General features: G+C 41.2%; 1 protein-coding gene across 1 annotated transcript in view; it reads left to right on the top strand.

Moving 5' to 3' along the window:
- The window catches only part of SPTBN5 (spectrin beta, non-erythrocytic 5), a 255,561-nt gene that overhangs the window by 98,326 nt on the left and 134,365 nt on the right, over positions 1 to 22,870 (top strand). The window contains exons 31-32 of the mRNA XM_040412759.1: positions 19,047 to 19,226; positions 22,294 to 22,497. Coding sequence (XP_040268693.1) covers positions 19,047 to 19,226; positions 22,294 to 22,497 — 384 coding nt within the window. The remainder of the gene's footprint in view (positions 1 to 19,046; positions 19,227 to 22,293; positions 22,498 to 22,870) is intronic.

The raw sequence follows: 22,870 nt of genomic DNA, 5'->3' as shown, positions 1-22,870 counted from the left end.
CCCATTATGTGGCCTGCCATTGACAGCCAGCCATCGCCGCCTTTGTTTGCAGTGGTGTCCTGAACGAGAAACCTAGACTGCTACGGACTGTAACCGTATCATCAGATCCAAAACAGCTTCTGTTTTGGATCTGACGACAGTCTGGTTTGAATACGGAGGCCTCGTGGTGAGCGTGTCAATCCTAGCTTTGTTGTGGAGCAACACAATACCCTAACTGCTCATGTGATGATCTGGGGAGCCATCACATATGACAGTGATCCGTAGTAGTGATATGAGGGACACTAACGGCTCAGTGATATGTGCAGGACATTCTGCCACCACGTGTTCCTCTCATGGCAGGGCTTCCAACTGACATTTTGCAGCAGGATAATTCTCATCCACACACAACAAGGGTTTCCCAGGAATGTCTCCACCAGATTGCAACACTTCCTTGGCTGCCCGGTCACCAGTCGAGCATTTATGGGACCAGCTAGTACACCAGCTTCAGCAACTGACGAGTGTGCAGGACCTATAGGCCCAGCTGTAACATCCGTAGGCAAATGTGCCACAGGGTACCATACAGAACCTGTATACCCAACCTCATCCTGTATCCATGGTAGAGGCTATTGTACTGTAATGAATATAAAGCTCCAATGAAGACATTTGTCTCCATGGTTTCATGTGTTTTTATCTTACCGTTTTGGATCTACAGAGCTTGTGAAGACCTGTGTGTTGCCATGGTTTCAGACTACAAACAAACGCTCAGTAGTCAGGTCCTGCAGTTATATTTTACTTTCATCTGTTTCCTACTTGTTTCTGACATACGTTCAGTATGCTAGTAATTTACAAAGGAGAACATTCAATCTTTCCAGAAAAACCTATGCTGAAATTCTTTGTTTTACATGCAGTGATGCAAAGATTTCTGATGTTGGCAATACAAGTTATTGAGCCATAGGTTTTCCACAAAATAATTGCCTTTACTACTGTAAATTGTTAAAGTTTCACACACTCAAAATTTGGTTTGTATAGGAAAAAAACTAAATTCATATAAAAGGAACAGGTCTTTCTGGAGCCATATCCATCTTAATCCTTAGTTCATTTGGTATGAATGGTTGGGATACACATGTAATAACACTGGCGTAGTATTAGACGCCAGCTGAGGCTATGGGTTCAGACTACCCTGTTCTTCTATGTGCAGTGGTGAAATGCAGATTTACTGTACATATGCACTTTGCTGTCAGAGAATTCTCTTTTTGTATTCAGATGGGGAACATTCACGGTTGCTTCACTACTGTACATGTCCAAAAACAGCGAACGCTATTTTTGAGGAGCGGTACAAATAGAACAAGAGCTGTAATTGGACCATAAACATTTCAATCTAATTTTGGCGCTTGAAGGTCAAAAGCAACTGAAACTTGGAATGAAAGTATTTATGTTAAGGATAGTAAATATAATATGTGCCTTCTATACAATGTCAGCCTTAAGAGATGAAGACACATTATTAAAGTCCTGAAATCTCATGACCTGATTTACACAAGTATTTATTTCTGTGTCCAAATGTTAGAGTAGTTATGTTAAAAAATAGTTGTCAGGTTGCAGACGGCAGGCATTTACACTATACTGCCCTGTAGTATCTACTGTTTGATATTTTCATCATAAAATTTTCAGATTAAAAGTATGAATACGTAAAAGAATTCATGTTCACAAATACGAGGCCTCAATCAGGCAATGTTTTCATGTGGGAATGTTAGTACTGAAAAACTACGTGGTATCGCAAAGATATTTTGTTATTTATTACAGCACAAATGATTCCTTTTTAGGGTAATTTCACACCCACCTTTTTTGTCAAAAAACTAAGTTTTTTATGCATTTTGGGGCCAAAGAAAGAAGTGGATTCAAATGGAATGACACCTAAAGAAAGGACTTACGGTATACTTAGATAAACCTCTGACTGTGGCACAGAAAAATTGCTACAGAACAGAAACCGTGTCTTTAAAAAGAAAACAAATCTGTGTGAAACCACCCTTAGAAGGGTATTCCAATTTACTGTCACTGCTCCTGACATGCCTATTGTAATAGCTTCATTCATTCCCCATGTAATAACAATTCTAGAGCATCTATTCTTTTGTCTTCATGTTGTGCCATTCCTTTATTATTTCTACTAGAAGTTATGAATGAATTGCTAGCAGTCTGCAGTAAGGGTACAGAGGGGTGGTAACCAGTTGGGGGTGTGTCCCTGCACAGACTCACTCTGTCCAATCAGTGCTGCCATTGTCAGACTCTGCAGGTACACACCGCATACTGGTTACCTCCCCTCTGTACCCTTACTGCAGTCTGCTAGCAATTCATTCATAGCTTCTAGTAGAAATGATAAAGGAACGGCACAACATGGAGATGCTCCAGAATTGTTATTACACGGGGAATGCATGGAGCTATTAAAACAGGCATGTCAGGAGAGGAGACAGGTCCTCTTTAATGTGCTCAGTAAAATACATGAACTGTACAACTTGCCTTATGAGCTTTCTTAGAGTGTGTTCATCTATAATTGTAGCTTAGATCTGCCAATCAGAACATATTTTATTAGCCATCAAGGCAGAAATCAAACATTATAAATGCCATTTACTAAAGTGAGAAAATCCTTTAAAGGGGATCTGTCACCACTACTGACATGTTTCCTGTAGTAACTACTTAGTGAGTACTACCAGAATAGTTATTTCATGGAGAATACGTGTTATACTGTTCCTCTGTTATTGCTTCTGGAAATGTGTGAATACATTGAGAACTAGGCCTGACCGGGCATGTAGGCAGACGAACGCTGTGGAGCTCCTGGCCAGATTTTTAGAAAATACTCCGTTTGCCCACTCCATCGCCGATCACCTTGGAGGCAGCTTGTGTGGACCCGATTCCCCCACTGCCTAGCGCCCTCTTTGACGGCCCTATAAAGCGCCAGAAAGCTAAGGAGGGGAAGGAGTGCAGTCTCTCCATGCCACTTAAGCAACATGGCGCCGCGCACGCAGCTAAAATGTCTGACGTGGCTGCGCGGCTGGAAAAGTTCGCCCGCACCTCGGCGCCATCCACAAGTCTCCCAGCAATGGATACTGAACAAGCGATACTATGAAGTGCTCTTCACCACCTGTGGAGAAGGAGGTCAGTGCCATATTGGAGCTGGGAGCCAGCTCTGATATAGATCTCACCATTAGGCTCAATTCACACCTGAGCGTTCTGAAAGGAGCGCTCTGTATGCGCGATTGTACGGACGTTTACAAGCGCGCATACAGAGACAAGTGTGCACACAGTGTCGCGCGTTCCCGAAAGTCTATGTACGGGAACGTGCGACAAGCGCCCAAAAAAACGCTCCTGTACTTGTGTGAGCGTCGGGCGTTTTACAGCGCGATCGTACGCGCTGTAAAACGCCCAGGTGAGAACCATTCCCATAGGGAAGCATTGGTTTCTCCTTGTTGAGCGTTTTACAGCGCGTAGGAACGCGCTGTAAAACGCTCAGGTGTGAATTGAGCCTTAAGGATGTGTATAAAGCGGTAGCACAGTGTGGGGTGGAGCTGGCCTCACTAAATACGCATATGGGGGGACTGAAAAAAGATATTTCTCTCATAAGACAAGATATGATGCAAGTCAAAGAGAGAGCTGGCGAGTTAGAGAGTTGTCTGAGCGCAGTGGAAGACCAGGTACTGGAAGTAAAAAAGGATCTGCAACGTGTAATTTCTATGTCTGATGACCTTGAAAACCGTCTGAGTCGTAATAATGTCCGAATAATTAGTGTGCCTGAGCAAGCTGAAGGAACTGACGCTGTTGCATTTATGGTAAAATGGCTTGCTGACAAAATTGGAAGAGAGAAAACTGTCTCCACTTGCTATTCAAAGGGCGCATCGTGTGCCATTCCACCCTTCATCTCCAGCGGCGCCACCGACCCCTCCTGCTACACTTCAGAGATTGGGATGCCATCCTGAAAGGTGCAAGAGATTGTGCAGACCTAAGTATAAACGGGAATCGAGTATCCTTATTTCCGGATTTCTCTGTGGAAGTCCAAAAACGGAGAGTGCGTTTCCTGGATGTTAAAAAGCGGTTGAGAGCTTTACAACTGCCTTATTCAATGCTATATCCCGCTAAACTGCGAGTGGTGGTGGGCAGCACAACACACCTGTTTGAAAACCCTGTGGCAGCGTGTCAATGGCTGGATGTCCATGAAAGAGATCTACGTGGTAACAGCCGAAGACACAGTGAACTCTCTGGTCTATCTAAGCAGCACCCAGTATTGTGCCAGTTAAGCCAATTATATGTTAACTCTTTACTGGACTTTTTGGATGATTAACTGCCATGTTGCGTGGGAGAAGTTTATTTTTTCTCTTATCTTTTTTCAGTTTCCAGTTCTGGGTTGTTCTGAAATGTAGTGGGCTACAGCATTATGAAGGGCCAGGCCCTAGCGCTGACACAGCACCGTCAAGACAGACATTTTTGTTAACCGTAGCAGTCTCTGCCTGTATTTACGGATCAGGTGTATTCTTTTTTTTGTACCCCCCGGTTCTTCAATGTAGGGGGATATCTCTGCTTTGTTAGTGGGAATGTTGGGCTGGGACTGGGTGGGAAACGAGACACAATGTATGTTTGCTGTTGAGATATGTGGTGGCTCCCCCGGGACAGGCGGCACTGGGTCAGCTTTTTTTTGGAGATTGCATTATGATGGGTGCTCTTAAAATTATTGCCTGGAATGTAACGGGATTGGGCCAGGCCACCAAACGGCATACTGTCTTCCATACTCTTCAAATGCATCAGCCAGCAATCCTCTCCGAAACACATCTTACTCCTGATAAAACACATCTGATCCATAGGGCGTGGATGGCGCATGAGTTTCACTCTACCTATTCCACACATGCGCGAGGAGTTAGTATCCTGGTACACAGAACCCTTCCCTTTGCAGCTAGGGACACATGCATTGATAGCGATGATGGTTTATATGTATTGACTGTTCCATATATCATTTTATATTGATACTGGTCGCAGTGTATATCCCCCCCACCATATTTGAGTGAAATTCTGAAAAGAATCCTAACATTTACCGCCAAATTCCCCGGTTCCCCCAGATGCCGCCGAAACGAGTAGTTCCCCCACTTGCATGGCTAGATTGTTCTTGGAGGTCAACCTATGTGATCTTTGGAGGACCCAGCATCCAAGAGAGCGGCAATTCTCTTGCTACTCCTCCTCACACAACTCATTGTCCAGGATAGATTTGATGAATGGGTCTCCGTCTTTACTGGCTGTGACTCAGGAGGTCTCCTACAGTATCTCCCCCGGAGTATTTCCAAGCATTCTCCACTTTTGGTACAGCTGAAATTGGGGAACCTAGCACATACGTCAAGGCCTATATGGCATCCGAACACAGTCTGGCTTTATCTAGTGGATACAGGCACTATGATTTCTTTGGCCATAGGAGACTTCTTTGATCATAATGTCTGATCTTCTTATTCAGCCATGGTATGGGATGCAAGGAAGGCGTATGTTAGAGGGCTTTATATTAAAAACATTAATGTTATCGGATCCAGCAGATTCTTGGTACAAGCAATTTAAAGATCAGGAAAGATGAAAAATGAGATGTCTGAATTCAAAATAAGATTCATGTTTATTGACATATTTTGTAACCTTGTCTGTTAGCATTATTCATGTAGGCAGCAAATACCACTTTACACTAAGATGGTACTTTCTCCATTTCTGAGATGAGTAGGGGGGAGGGGAAAGGAGAGGGTTTGGGAGTTGTGGGAGGGGGGTCCTGAAAAAGCCTAAAATGGATAACATGTTATTACTGAAAAACAGTTTGTATACCTCAGTAATGTAGGCCTTACTATGTATATCTATTGACGTGCTGGAATCCTAAGAATAAAATATGTTTAAAAAAAACAAAACATTAATGTGCATAAGACAAAAAGTAGGGCTCTGACTAAAGAACTCTCAGATAGTTTTGTATACAGAATTGAAATATATTGAAAACCCATCACCAGAAAACTCAGCTAATAGGAAGGAAGCCCAAGGATTGCTGAAGGAACGTCTACATCTGGGGATAAGCAGTTTTTTAGAACCCAAAAGTTATTTACAGAGGGGGTATAGCGCAGGCCATTTACTGGCCACTATTATCAAGGCACAGGCTGGTCCCTCTTGTGTGACCTCTATTAGGGATGTGCCCGGAAACTTGGTTACGAGAGATGAGGATATTTTAGGGGCATTTTACACTCATTTTAAAGATGTATATCAATCTCGGATGACGGTTACTGAGATAGATAGAACCAACTACTTACTAGACATAAGTAGAATGGAAGTGGGGCACTCTCTTTTAAGTAAAGGGATCTTTATTACACAATGTGTACAATAAATTGACAATGTAAAATAGGTTTAAGGTACAATAATATAACAGTAGATAAAAGAAAAGTAGCAGCCCTATAAAATATAAAAATGTATTAAATCACAATCAACATAAATATAGATCCCAATTAATACACTAAAATATTAATATTTTCGGATTTCCAGATAATATTCGATAAATATTCGATAGATTTTCGATATAAGTTATCATAAAAATCTTACACTGGTAATCATATTATATAAAAGCATCAGGGGAATAAATAGTTGAATGAGTAAGACCAGTCTTTTGTACCTCAATTGATAACTGAGCAAAGTCTTTCCTAATATAGATAGTTTGTAGATGATAAGTCAGTGAATCTGCAACATTTTATCGATACACGTATGTGTGCTATCCAAATTCCAAGCGGTATGGCTTTCAATAGTTCAAATAGTAGCGTAATAGCTATAGAGGCATACAGCGGCGTCCCGCTGTGTTTGGAAGAGAAGCGATCGCTTGTGTGGAATCTATGCAACCTTACCCGGAGGTCTTTGGACCTGACGATGAGTCCTCGACTCGGTACGGTCAGCTTGTGAGGTCCCGGTCTCAAGGGCTGTTACTGCGGATTTGAATTGTGGCGCCAATCAGGTTGTGTTATTCCACGTGGTCTTTGGCGTCTCCGATAACGCGGTTAGTTGGCTTTTACAATTCCTTCTTCTTGTAACAGTGTCCAGACCTTACCGGAGTTGCAATGTCCTTACTGTCCTTAGGGGGGATTCACACCAGACGCGTTTCGGGGATTTAGAGCATTGACCCCTTCCTCAGTGGTTAACATCCCCCTTCTAATGTTTCTCTTTTATAGTGGATAGGGAGTATACAAAAGACTGATCTGGAATACCAATTTTCCAAGGATTGGGATCTATATACGTTTTGAAAATATATATGTTTAAAATTATATCATTATTACAATAAATAAACAGAAGACTTGTATACAATTGATCACCAAATTGTTTGAAATCGACTGCTATATAAAACGCACCGGTATCGCATGCGGTTTTGATGCGTTTCCGGTGCGTTTTCTCCAGAAACTTAATATTTTCAGGGGTTTTGTCTACAGAATTCATTAAATAACCCCTTAGAGTGGATCCAAACCTTAAAAACTCTAAAATGTTTAAAATTCATAAAAACTTTTAGATGGACACTATTTCCGACGACAACATAAACAAATGGAGGGGTAATATAATATCAAAAACGCACCGGTATCGCATGCGGTTTTTAACTGCGCTTCCGGTGCGTTTTTTACGAAAATTGGATATTATCAACAAATTCCTCGTAAAAAACGCACCGGAAACGCAGTTAAAAACCGCATGCGATACCGGTGCGTTTTTGATATTATATTACTTTGAGGGATATATTGATTAACTACCCCTCCATTTGTTTATGTTGTCGTCGGAAATAGTGTCCATCTAAAAGTTTTTATGAATTTTAAACATTTTAGAGTTTTTAAGGTTTGGATCCACTCTAAGGGGTTATTTAATGAATTCTGTAGACAAAACCCCTGAAAATATTAAGTTTCTGGAGAAAACGCACCGGAAACGCATCAAAACCGCATGCGATACCGGTGCGTTTTATATAGCAGTCGATTTCAAACAATTTGGTGATCAATTGTATACAAGTCTTCTGTTTATTTATTGTAATAATGATATAATTTTAAACATATATATTTTCAAAACGTATATAGATCCCAATCCTTGGAAAATTGGTATTCCAGATCAGTCTTTTGTATACTCCCTATCCACTATAAAAGAGAAACATTAGAAGGGGGATGTTAACCACTGAGGAAGGGGTCAATGCTCTAAATCCCCGAAACGCGTCTGGTGTGAATCCCCCCTAAGGACAGTAAGGACATTGCAACTCCGGTAAGGTCTGGACACTGTTACAAGAAGAAGGAATTGTAAAAGCCAACTAACCGCGTTATCGGAGACGCCAAAGACCACGTGGAATAACACAACCTGATTGGCGCCACAATTCAAATCCGCAGTAACAGCCCTTGAGACCGGGACCTCACAAGCTGACCGTACCGAGTCGAGGACTCATCGTCAGGTCCAAAGACCTCCGGGTAAGGTTGCATAGATTCCACACAAGCGATCGCTTCTCTTCCAAACACAGCGGGACGCCGCTGTATGCCTCTATAGCTATTACGCTACTATTTGAACTATTGAAAGCCATACCGCTTGGAATTTGGATAGCACACATACGTGTATCGATAAAATGTTGCAGATTCACTGACTTATCATCTACAAACTATCTATATTAGGAAAGACTTTGCTCAGTTATCAATTGAGGTACAAAAGACTGGTCTTACTCATTCAACTATTTATTCCCCTGATGCTTTTATATAATATGATTACCAGTGTAAGATTTTTATGATAACTTATATCGAAAATCTATCGAATATTTATCGAATATTATCTGGAAATCCGAAAATATTAATATTTTAGTGTATTAATTGGGATCTATATTTATGTTGATTGTGATTTAATACATTTTTATATTTTATAGGGCTGCTACTTTTCTTTTATCTACTGTTATATTATTGTACCTTAAACCTATTTTACATTGTCAATTTATTGTACACATTGTGTAATAAAGATCCCTTTACTTAAAAGAGAGTGCCCCACTTCCATTCTACTTATTTATTCCACTTTTTCAGACTGGGTGTTGTCTGTTAGTGGGTGCACCTCTATTTGGATCCCCACCCCATTCGAGTGCGACATTATTTTATATTACTTACTAGACATATCAATGCCTACCCTTTCCATGGAGCATAGACAGCTACTTGATGAGACAATCTCATTAGAAGAACTAGAAATAGCGTTGAAATGATTCCCTAACAAGAAGGTGCCTGGGGGAGAGGGCTTGCAAGGGGAATTTTATAAGAAACATTAGGAAATTTTATTCCCACACCTCCTTAATGTCTTTAACTATGCCCTGCAGGCTGGTACTCTTCCCAGCTCAATGAGAGAGGCGATAGTGGTAGTAATCCCAAAACCGGGCAAGGACCCCACACAAGATTCCTATCGGCCCATCTCTTTGTTAACAGTGGATATAAAAATCCTGGCCAAAGTCCTTGCTATACAGGTTGTTAAAGGTAATTCATACTGTTATTCATGAAGATCAGTCTGGCTTTATGCCTGGCAAAACCACGTCTCTAAATCTCAGGCGCCTATTTCTTAACCTTCAGTTGGGATGGGGTGGGGAACATGGGTGCGGTGCTGTGCTCTCGCTCGACGCTGCCAAGTGGGAATACTTGTTAAGAACCGCGCCGCTCTTGCAGGGGTTCAGAAGAGGTGAGGTGGAGAAACAAATCTCATTGTACGCAGACGATATATTGTATGTGGGTGATCTAGCCTCATCAATTGACCTTATTATATCCATAATCTCTGAATTTGGTAGGCAATCTGGGTTGCTTATCAACTGGAACAAATCAGTGATACTTCCGCTGTCCCCGCTTCCCCAGAGTCTCTGTCCAAGGCATACTAATCTAAAGGTTATCAACAAAGAGGTGACAGTGGCTCAACTCACTCAAGATCCAATGGTATGGTGCTCGCCCCACGACACACCCACAGTCAAAGTAAAAGTGTACTAATAAAAGAAGAATTGGGGGGCACTCCAATATCTAGGTATATGGATGAATATCTAGCGTAGCTAAATAAAATATTATTTATTCAAATTCATAAAATAAGACATTATTTCATAAGATAGATCATAAGATGAATCAATTCATCTTCCACATTTAGATCACATTAGAAATATACAAGTTGATCAACTTGACAAATAATCAAAGCTCCTACTTAATAACAATGATGCCTGTTTAATTCATATATCTCTGTGTCAATCCGTGCAGTTGTATGGCAGAGATACACAACAGTAGCTGTTTATAGTTGGATGCAGTACGTTACCCTTCTTGTACTTGATGGCGTCTCCTGGGGTGAAGGCTTGCAGGTGCTTGCACTTGATCTGTGCAGGTCTCTGTAGTGGCGTAGCGTGGCGTCCCACGTGGTCTATGGTGCCGTATTATCCTTTTCACATCCAGAGAGCCAGTCGGTCAAAAGTATAGGTAATGGTCGCACCTACTGGAGTTTGATAGCCATATAGAGAAGCTGTGCGTCTCGGCGAATTAGGGAGCGAATTGGGAGGCAATGCGATTCAACAAATAATAGGGACATAGTCCTTCAAAGTGTATAGAATATCACTGCAATCACATAATACCAAACGCGTTTCGGAACAGCTTGTTCTTTCTTCAGTGGTCTGCAGTGTATTATCCCAATGTGTATATTTAAAGGGTATTAAATCATTGAGGGAGAAATGGACTGGATTGATTATTTGAAAGAAGATGCATATAACAAATATCAAATAATAAATGCACATATAATCAACTAACATACAGTACAGACCAAAAGTTTGGACACACCTTCTCATTCAAAGAGTTTTCTAGACGTGGGACAATTTCAAGTACATCTAATTGGCTTACACAAAAGGGGTTCTATAGATGTGGTAGGTGTAACAACTGCAAAAGCACTTTGTTTCCTAGGAAGACAACAGTGGTATGTTCCTCAAAGAACTCTTTTCAGTTTGAAATTAAGGCTAGCCTTACGTGTGACTCAAAGGAAATGATTTATATATTGAAATGCCCTTGCGCCAAACAATACATAGGCAAAACAAAAAGACCATTAAAAAATAGAGTAGCGGAACATATTACAAACATCAAAAAAGGTTTCGAAACACATTCTGCGTCCAAACACTTTAGAGACTATCACAACATAGATCCATCTGGACTTGCTTTCATAGCCCTCGAAACAGATTAAAAGACCATGCAGGGGCGGCAACCACATTTCACATATGTCCAGAATGGAATTATAAAGAATTTTTTAATTTGATACTCTAATTTCGTCAGGTCTTAAAGCGGAAATGGAAATATTTGGGTTTCTGTAGATTTGGGATGGGTGCTCATCTGAGACGGGACATCGGCGTCCGGCTGTTTCCCAGCACCCCGATCTCCCCTCTTGGGTAGGCCCCCATCCCCACCTGTCTCCTCTCCACACCATCTGCAATTGAAGAACACATAGAATGCCGTCTACAAAAAGAATGAAAACAATAAAAAAAAACACACATAGAAAAAATAAAATTAAATACATTGATACTTTGTCAAATTATATCAATTATGTCATATACATTGTAATGTATTGTACATGTCAGACTGACTAGATATCTTTATATTCTTATATATTCACTACCTCAAAAAAATATATATTAGTATTATATAATAATTTGGGTCGAGGATTGTCCAGTGTCTTGACAGACAGCCAATTGGATCCTCCGGCTCAGTGCTGATGAAATTTTTGGGGGTCTTCCACTTGACTTTTTTGTTCCATAACCCTCAGGATCATTTAAGAAATTCCAAATGTCTTACTGCGTCCCACCTCAGCAGCGATGGCGCGCTGTGAGAGACCCTGCTTATGCAGTTCAACAACCCGACCACGTTCAAAAAGGGAGAGTTTTTTTGCCTTTGCCATCACAACGTGTGACTACCTGACAGAAAATGACAATGAATCCACATCTTTGCACAGATTTGGCCTTTTAAGGGCATGTGGTCCTAAAATTTTGATCAGCTGAAAAACAGCCTGTTTCAGTTTAATCGTTATTTTCAATTAATTGAATGCTCAAAAAATGTTTTTTTCTCACTCATTTCTTCTTGTTGCATGATGAAGCTCTACTTGGAACCTTGTAAAGATCCAACAATGTAAAATATGATTATCGCCCACCTCTAGTAGGAGCTTTGTTCACTGCTCCACGCACTGTATACTTATCAATTACGAGTAACCTGATCCAACAGTGTATAATATACCACGTTACCATTATTGCCATTGGATATAAATTATCAGACAGGACGCCCTCTACATTATATAATTTGGAAGGCTTCTTATCCCTCTGGGAGAATATATGAAACTTATTGCATTGCTATATATATTATTATAGTGACATTTCCATTTGGATAACGCAATTTGAGCGATATATCAACAATTTAAAAAAATTTAAAATATATATATATATATATATATATATATATATATAGCATCTGCAACACCCATCGCGGAACTGGACACTATTTTTCCTTTTTATTGATTATTTTGCTCTTTAAGCATTTTTTTTTCAAGTTGATCAACTTGTATATTTTTCATGTAATCTAAATGTGGAATTATGAATTGATTTATCTTATGATCTATCTTATGAAATATGTCTTATTTTGTGTATTATTTGAATAATTATTTTATTTAGCTACGCTAGATATTCATCCATATACCTAGATATTGGAGTGTATCTTCCTTTAAGTACTTGGGTGTTGTGGTGTCCACTGACTTATACAAGTACATACAAGATAATCTAGTACCGTTGCTAGCTAGGTTCAAGCTTAAAGCTACCTCCTGGCATAAATTGGCACTGTCTCTGGTAGGCAGGGGAAATCTTCTCAAAATAGTGCTAATGCCACAGCTCTTGTATATACTGCATAACTCATCAATATGGATTCCTATGCACTACTTTTATAAGACACAACAAATTTTATGCTTTTTTTTATGGAAGAATAACAGGAGCAGAATTAGGTATAAAACGCTGCAAAGGGATAAGGACTCAGGGAGGAGGCCTAGCACTGCCTAACCCTCTATTATATTTTATATCGGCTCAGCTCCAACATTTTAAAGGATGGAGTGTGGCTGGGGGGACAGGAAGAAGTGGCAGACTGGTGGAGTGGCATCGCAAATCTCCCCGCCTTTAGCGGCAATGGAGGGAGAGGTGGACTCAAGATTAAGATCCACCCCAACTTTGTTTTAAAATTGTTTTTATTGTTTTTACAACATAAAGATCATACAATTATTGATATGCCCTAAGAGGGTGCCAATGAGGAAAATACAGTAAATACCGTACAATCAGGCTGGTAACAGTCAAATTATAAAAAATTATAAGATTTAAAGTAATAAAGGAAAAGGGGGAGGGAGGAAGGAAGGTCGGAGGGAGAGAAGGGGAGGGGGTAATGGCACCATTTTTGATGCAAAATGCTCTTTCTAGGGTACGGATAATTAATTGGACACTATCAAACGTGTTCACGAACAATATATTTAAAGTTATCACTTCGTAAATCCCCTAAAATCTTTCCAAGGTCTCCAAATTGCCTCAAATCTGTGTGGTGTTCGGGCCTCCCAGTGTGCCATCTGTTCAAGGCGGAACAATTGGTCACATCTTTGAATCCAATGTTTTAGTGGGGGTGTCTCCACTTTTTTCCAGTATACAGCAATGAGTAATCTGGCTGCTGCCAATAAAATTTGACCCAGTTTTTGTGTGTCTCTAGAGCATCTGAGACCCCCGAACACCCCGAAAAGGCACATTTTTGCAGAGATCGGAAAACTAACTTTGCACACATCTGAAATGACTTTACATATCTTTTGCCAGTAAGAAGCAATTTTAGAGCAGCTCCACCATATATGGCAGTGAGTGCCTACTTCCGACTCACACCTCCAACAGAACGGGCTACTTTCCGGAAACATACGGTTAATTCTTTGTGGGGTGTAATACCACTGGGAAAGCACTTTATAGCTATTCTCTTGTAGTTCGACACACCTGGACACCCTATGGGGCGCTTTTAGCACACTAAGCACTTCTTTTGCTGAGCATTGGATCTTTAAATCATTCTCCCATTTAGAGATGAAGGAAACTTTTTCCGGGCGCGTTAGGGTCAGTAGAAGGCTGTATAGCTTGGATATCTTTCCTTTTGGTTCTTTTAATTGTAAGGCTAGTTTCTCAAAAACAGATTTTTCTGAAGTCAAGTTGAGATTTTTGAGGTGGGATTTCATAAAATGAATAAAGTGAGCCAATTGGAAATTAGAAAGGCAAGCTACTTTAGGGTGTTTTTTTAGTTCCTCGGATATTGGGACGTCATTATCTGGACATAAGGACAAAACCGGCGTAGTGACAGCTTTGGCTTTGTCCGATATAGTTTCCCAGAACTGGGTAGAGGAATGACATAGGACATCTCGCACTTGCATCAGAGCAAGATAATTGGTTAATAAATGGTCCTTCCACCTAGAGTTTTTCCACATGTCAAAAGTATATTTAGTGATGGTATTATCTGTTTGTAACCTGGCGTATTTTGGAGATTGGTCCAAAAAGACTAAAGAGTGAAGCGGGAGGTTTAACATATTGTCTTCTATAATTAGATCTAATCGATTTGGGTAAGGTCTCAGCCATTCCAGGCATCTAAGTGCTATTACTGCTTTATGATAGGTATATAAGTCCGGAATACCAAGCCCCCCATTTGTAGGGTGTTGCACTAGAAGAGTAAGAGGTAATCTAGATCTCTTACCCCCCCAGAGGAATTTGGATAATATTCCCTGTAATTTTACAAAATAAGCCTTTGGGATTGGGATAGGCAAAGCTTGTAAAAAGTAAAGGACAGTGGGCAGCAATATTGTTTTAATCAGTGTCCTACGACCAAACCATGATATAAATGGGATATCCCAAGAGCCTAATAGGTCTTCTAATCTTTTTGGTAATGGTTGGAAATTATCTCGAAATAAATTCGAGAAGTCTGGGGTCAGTGTTATCCCTAGGAATACTATAGACTCAGTGGTCCATTGGAAAGGGGTTGTTTCTTTCATCTTAGCCATAAATTTCTTCCCCAGGGTCACATTCAGAACAGTGGATTTAGATAAGTTTACTGAAAAATTAGATAGGGAGTGGTATGTCTGAAGAGTAGACATAATTGCTGGAAAAGCTTGGGCTGGATTAGTGATAAATAAAAGTACATCATCTGCGAAAGCAGCTGATTGGTGTATCAAGGACCCTACTTTCATTCCCTCTATTTCAGCATTTTGTCTGAAAGACTGAAGAAGCGTTTCTATCACCAGAACAAACAATAGGGGAGAGAGGGGGCAGCCTTGACGTGTACCGTTCGAAATTGTAAATACTGGAGATAGGGTACCATTCACCAGGATCCGCGCCGTAGGATTGTTATACATTGCCATGACCCCCCTTATGAAAGAATCTGGGATTCCAAATTTTGCTAACGTTTGAGTCATAAAGAGCCAGTCCACTCTATCAAACGCTTTCTCGGCGTCCATACTTAATAAAGCTAGTGGCATATTGGATTTGGAAGCTAGTTGTATAAGATTTATAACCCTGACAATGTTGTTTTTCCCTTCTCTTCCGGGTATAAAACCAACTTGCTCTTCTGAAATAAGTTCAGGTAAATATATTTTTAACCTATTAGCAAGCATTTTCGCATAGAGCTTTAGGTCATTATTGAGAAGCGAAATTGGTCTGTAATTTGAGCACAGTGAGTGGTCTTTATTAGGTTTAGGGATAATGGATATTTGTGCTGACAACATATCTCTGGTGAATGGTTTCCCCCCCCCTGCCTCATTACAAACTGCCAATAGTCGCGGCAGTAAGACTTCACTGAATGATGAGTAATAAAAAACTGGCAAGCCGTCTGGCCCAGGACTTTTATTCATTGGGGAGTTTTTTTAATGCTAGTTTCAATTCAGAGTATGTGGGGCAGACAGTTTTCCAACTTGTTCTGTAGTTAAAGTAGGGAGATTAATAGTATCCAACCAGTTTTGAATGAGTAGTTTTTTCTCACTAATTTGGGACGTATTTGGATTTGTATGTAGATTATATAGTTGGCTGTAATATTTGCAGAACTGTTCAGCAATTAATTCAGTTTTATAGACAGCTTGTGAGTTTTGAGGTTTTATATGGGAAATATATGATGCAATTTTCCGTTTTTTAACTTGAGACATGAGGACCTTGGTGGCTTTGTTTCTGTGCGCATAATATTTATATTGAGTGGACAGAAACAGTTTTGCAGTATTGGCGTTTAGTATATTTTTTAATTCTGATCTGAGGGTGTCCAGGTGTGCCAAAGTATTTTCGTTCAAAGAACGCCTCTGTTGAGTCTCCAGCTTGGAGATATCTGAAGTGAGTTCCTCTATTTTCTTTATTTTCATTTTTTTGATATGCGCACCTAAGGCAATCAAGTGGCCTCTCATAACAGTTTTGTGGGCGTCCACCCCAACTTTGGAACTAATGAGGAAACTATGAAATATAGCCAAAACACTTCTAGGGTTCTCAGGACTTTTAGATTTATCTCCCATATGGCGCAGTCTCGCTTTGCCAGAACTTTCCAGACTGACAGAATTTTCCCTATGCGAAAAGAAAGGAATCTGGAGCATTGGACAATTGTATTCTCAGGATCTCCTAAAACAATTTCAACAATTGTGTTCTGAGTTTAGATTACCCTCTACTCACTTTTATAAGTACTTGCAAGTAAGACATGCTTTAGAGGCCCAGTCTAAATATCACCATTGCAATATGTTTCCGACCAGACGCTTGTAACTGCTGTGGCGGCTGGGTCTGCAAGGGGGTATCTCGAATATATATCGATCGCTACATGGGGAATTTTTGAAGGCCTCACCCCTTAAAATTAAGACGCAATGGGAAAGGGACATTGGGATCATTGCTGACACCCAATGGGAGGAAACGTTGGCGCTTACCCCAAATCTATCCCTTAGTGAAGCTGCCAGGTTATTCCCAATTGTTTTTAATCCACAGGGTGTACAAAACTCTGATATTCCTATTTGCAATTAGTATAGGGAAAATTCCAACTGTCCGAGATGTAATGAGCCAGAAGCTGGACTGTTCCATATGCTATGGAACTGTAAGTCATTGGCGACATACTGGAGAGAAATAATGCATCTCATTAATAAGGTGTATTGTGCAAGTTTCTCTCCTGACCCGAAGATGTGTTTACTCAGTAGCTATGACTCTGAGCATATACAGACACCTATAAATACTGGAATCAATAGGATGTTATATCAAGCACGTAAAACATTGGCAGCGACATGGATTTAGCCTTCACCTCCTATTATTACTATGTAGCTAGACTGAATACAGTTGTTAGATTGGAAAGATGAGTAATATAAGCGTAATAACCTCTCAAAATTTGCGGCTATCTGGGGACCCTGGATTGACCGATCCGGTCTTTGTAGTCCATGGCTGGCGCTTGCTAGGGGAGTTATGCATCTCTAGTAATGTGGGTCTCTGAGGTTGGGAGAAGATGTCACTCGGATTGTGGCTTGGGGGCTGGGATGTGCCGCTGTCCCGGGGGAGTAACAGCTGTCTGATTGTAGTTCTTCTTGCTCAGGGAGTCACGTGTGGGGTTTTGTTTCTATACTTTTTGTAAGGATTTTTCTACAATCTAACTGTCATTGTAATGGTCTAGTATCGGGGGGAAAGAAAAACTGTAGTTGGGGTGTTATAGTCGACTATTGTTTGATGGTCTCTGTGAACATAATGTATATTTTATTTGCCTGCCTAAAAGGAAATTAATAAAAAGATATCTGATTAAAAAAGAGATCTACACCAGGAAACGAGATGGTGCAGATTTACGCTATAATCTGTGCCATGTTCCTGGTGCTGATTATAGTATATGAGGGACCAGATATGCCACCACACACTGCCCGCGACTTTGAAAAGTGCCAAGCGTTGCCTGAAAACCCCAAAAAGTCACTCAGTTTTGTGCAATTACAGTGTGTACCAAACGTCAAGATTTTTTGGTGGTCTATTCTTCAGATAAGCCTCCAGTATCAGACCAGTTATGGTCTGACTCAAGGGGCCACGTGCTTTGTGACATTACCAGACACAACTCAGAACCATAGGAAGCCAAGCCTGATAAATAATGAATGGGATGCGGCACTCTCTGGGTCACCAAGATTCCTTCTGTGAGGCTCCTCAGTAGTCTGACTGGAAGGCGGATCTCACGGATCTGATATTGATAGAAAGTACCAGAAACCTCTTTAATGTTGTTATTTTTTTGTGTCATTTATATTTACAGGTTCTTAAAGAGCAGCATTACAAAAGAAAGGCAGTAGTCTTACAATGGAAATATTAGGATCTTTCCATGTAAAATAAAATCTTTAAACAGAACTTCAGAGTTTATAGGAAGGGTTAAAACTCCCAGTTAACAATAGCACTTGAAAAAGGTAAAATATTAAAGGGGTTATCCAGGAAATGATAATGATGACCTATCCTCAGGACACATTGCGGGGGTCCCCCCGCTGATCAACCGTTCCAGTGAGCCAACAGATTCCCGGCGAACGCGGCTGGCTCGCGGCAGCTCATCAAGCACATAGTACAGCGGCATTCACTTCAAAGAGGGTGAGCTATCCTGAGGATAGGTCATCAATATAATTTACCGGATAACCCATTTAAGGAACGGGGGAGAAGAAAGAACCTAAAGTAGTAGGGGAAGGAAACAAGGGGTTCACAGATGATAGAGGTGGTACTGGGTTAGAAGGGTAGAGGCCATCCAATAGTACCATTTTGAGACAAATGCATCACTTGTATGTTGTTTGTGGGCAAATATATACTCACATCAGTAGTTAGTATTAACTTTAGCAATATTATTATTTAGCGATGGTATATCAGAAGATCTCCAAAATTGAGGTATTAATATTGAAGTCATAGTTAGGATATGGCATAAAACAATCTTTTTGGCTTATGTTGATATTTTTCTAATGTGTTAACCTTTCATATTGGCAGTAGTTATTTAGTAATATAGTGATGAAAGTATTTTAACTCTTTATGTCATTTATAATTAAATATTTTTCAGCTCCAAGAGCTTGTTGATGCAGCGGATGACGCCCTGTCTAGGTGCTCTGGGGAACAGACCCTGAGACTGCAACAGAAACAGCAAGAAGTGGTGGAGAAATGGGAGTGGATGAAAGCCAAAGTGGAACGGAGGAGAACAGAACTGGAAAAGGCCTGCAAGCTCTACCTCTTCCTAGCATCCGTAAGTGTCAGCGTAACCTGTACATCATTTACAGAATTATGGGATTAAGGTCAACCTGGCTTCCGCAGGATCAGCTAATGGTCTAGTATGTATGGTGGTAGCCTGAGTCCTAGTTCCCTGGGATACTTTTCTCTCCCCATTGAAATAAACATGCACATTCAGCCAAGCTTACGTGCTTACTGGAGGATAAGGAGAGATAGCGGTCTGACAGCTACCTGATGTCTATGGCCGGCTTAAAGTAGCTGTCTCATGAAGACAACACATTTTTTATGGTAGCAGGCAATCAGCTGGGGGTCTACAGTAACCTCTCCAATCTCAGACTGTTACTGCTGGAAAGCCACACCTGGCTATATATTTCTCCTGCAGCGACTGCGCAAATGAATGTCCTTCCCTGGATGTAACAGGTCCACCAAATTGGGATCTAAAGAGGACAGTTCTTTGATGTTCTCTAAATAGGACAAAGACATATGGACAAGGGAAGTCTTCATGAGACAAAACATTTAAATCTTTAAAGGGGTTTTCTGGGAGTAAGATATTGATGACCTATCTTGAAGATAGGTCATCAATATTTCATCGGTTGTGGTCCGACTCCTGGCACCCCCACCGATATAGTGCTCCAGTGAGTGCTGCGGCCTCTCCCTGGGCCAGTGCTGTCATGTTCATTGGTCACATGGCATAGTCGCAGCTCAGTCCAATTCAAATGAATGAGCCTGGGCTGCAATACCAAGCACAGCCACTATACAATGAAAGGCGCTGTGCTTGGTATGCTTTGAGGAGCCTGCAACGCTCACCAGAGCGTCATGGGCTTTTACAAACAGCTGATTTGAGTCTGTACCAGGTGTTGTGTCCACTGATCAGATATTGATGACCTATTGCGAGGATAGGTCATCAATATCTTGCTCCGGAAAACCCCTTTAAGTAAGTGTTTACCCTTGAACTTTGTAAGCACATGTTTCTTCTTGGTAAGTATTGGTCAGTATTGTCTGTGTAATTTTGCCTTTGGGAAAAGTTTCAGTTTGAGAATCACGTGTCTACTGAAGAGGAACACTAGCTGGCTGTGAATCATAGATAAATATAATCTGGAACTGAGCTGTGGATCTGTGACCGAGCCTCCTTATATGAACATTAGACAGCTGTCTCTGTTGTAACCCCTTTTTTAATAACACAAGCTGCAGGATGGATCACTTCTTCATAGGCAAGTGGTCCTTGACTCGTTAGTCGAGATAACATCTGTAGTTTCTACCGTTAGTGTATTTTCAATATTAACCTTTGCTTATCTGTGCACGGCCCACTCATTTTTTTATTTGAAACAAATTATACAATGTAAGAACAAAGTCCAATTCTCATAGAGTTTTAACTTTTAACCACTTTTGGAAAGGACGTCCATTTTGCAGACTACATGTCCAGTCAAGGCTCCATCCATGGAAGTAATTTATTTTCAAGAGATGTATATAGTCCCATTACTTTTGGGCTGCCCCCAGATCTAGAAAGGTCAGAGGATATCCCACGGCGCAAAAGAAGCCATGCAAGCATTCTGTACCTGACGAAGGGGACCGTTATCCCCGAAAAGCATTTTACCACTTGCTAAATAAATCTTTGGAATTCTAACCGAAATATTGGATGGTTTCTTTTGCGCCGCGGGATATCCTCTGCCGATCTACTTACCTTCTGAGGGACCCCAGGCATCCCTGACCAGAAATACTCGCATCCTTGGCCGCACACTATCCACACAGGAGCTGGATTCATACAACCCCAGATGAGCCTACACTAGAGTTGTGCCTACGTTTGGCACAACTCCACAAGGTGAGCCTCCTCATTGGAGACATTTTGCATCACAAACGTTACGTTATTACCCTATAGTGTGTCTTTTTATGTTTCTCAGTTAAACATCGCCTGAACAACCCAGATCTAGAAAGGCATTAGTTTCCCTTTAGAAGCCTACTACAATGGCCTATTTACATGGGCCCATACTCGGGGCAATGATTGGGAAAGAACAGAGAACAATGTCTGACAAACTGTATCAATCCTGTGAAACCAGGAGTCAGTGGTTTGTAGGGGAAAAAAGTATTCTTTGTGATTCATTCAATGTGTCTATTCAGGAGCGTATAATATATGTTTTCTCACAATATCCAATATCATACAGTACTTGACAATCTCTAACAAAGCTAGAACCAGCCCTGTACCTCACATGGGTCCAGAGATCTCCATATTCATTGCTTCAATTGTTCTGCTAGATTTATATCAAGTTGGCACCTCAGGGGACGGGGGCATGTCCTTTTTGCTGCAGCTATTTCCCTATAACAGCTTGGGGGCAGTGGCGTACATAGGGAAATAAGTGCCCCATAGCAAGGATAAAACCAGGCCCCTCACACAGGACAGAAGGGTTTCTGCCTAAACCCCTTTGGCTACATGCACATGACCGTTGTGTGTTTTGCGGTCTGCAAATCGCTGATCCGCAAAATACGGATAGGATCCGTGTGCGTTCTGCAATTTGCGGAACGGCACGAACAGCCTTTAATATAACTGCCTATTCTTGTCCGCAAAGCGCGGACAAGAATAGGACATGTTATATATTTTTTGCGGACCACAGAACGGAGCACTCCCAGTGCTGTCCGCATCTTTTGCGGCCCCATTGAAGTGAATAGGTCCGCATCCGAGCCGCCAAAACTGAAATTTTTTCCTTTTAGAAGGTAGAGTCCTGACCAAGTTTTCACCTCCAGTAGAAGAGGATGGACCAACCAACTGGACCCCCTCTTGCCCTGGGCCCCATAGCAGTCGCATGGTAGTTAGACTCTTGTTTGGGGGGCTGCCCTTTCTGCTGTAGCTCTCTATCACAGCTCAGGAGGCAGATGAAGGATCGAACAGCTAGATGGACAGAAAAATAAGAAAAAAACAAACAGCAGGTGGCGCTATACAGACACATTTTAGCTCAGTGGCTATGGTAAATTTTTCATTGTATGCAATTACAAAAGTATTTAGATCCAGGTGCTGGTTTAAAAACTGCAGATTATTTTTGTGGGAGAGTCTTTCTGTTGATGAGAGCTGTAAGTAATATTTTTGTTGATAGGTGCGTGACTATATGTTGTGGGCTGCAGAAATAACCCGTGAAATGAATGCTGAAGAGACCATAAGGGGAGTTCTAGAAAGTAGCAAGAGACTGAAAGCCCATCAAGACCTAAGGCAGAATATGGACGCCCATCAAGAAACATACAATAAAACAGTCACTGTTGGACAATCTCTTCTACAGGAGGGAAAAATCCCTGCAGTACAGGTAAGAGGTAGCTAAACACCAATGGGGTCTTAATACCCCTGCGCTGGCGGTGGATGAGCCGAAGTTAGGTAGAGGCGCAGGCCTCTACCTATCTTCAGCGCATGATCCACCGGTGTACACCAAGCTTAATCTACACCAGCTCCCTTGCTGGTGTAGATTTAAGTCATTTTCTATGCCAAAAACTGACATACAAAATGAGTAGTGAGGCGGCCTGACGGCCCACCCTTTTACACGACCATACCACACCCCCTTTTTCGGCATTGACGTGAGCAGGGTAAGGGGGATTAACAATCACAGATTTTTCTGGGTTCAGAGCTGAACACGGACATACCCAGAATTTCACCCAGGCAGCCCCCCCTGCTCCGATGCTCTC

The sequence above is a fragment of the Bufo bufo genome, chromosome 11 (assembly GCF_905171765.1).
Source record: "Bufo bufo chromosome 11, aBufBuf1.1, whole genome shotgun sequence".
Classification (NCBI taxonomy): Eukaryota; Metazoa; Chordata; class Amphibia; order Anura; family Bufonidae; genus Bufo; species Bufo bufo.
The sequence above is the reverse complement of the archived record's forward strand: the minus strand, read 5'-3'. Positions and strand labels throughout refer to the sequence as shown.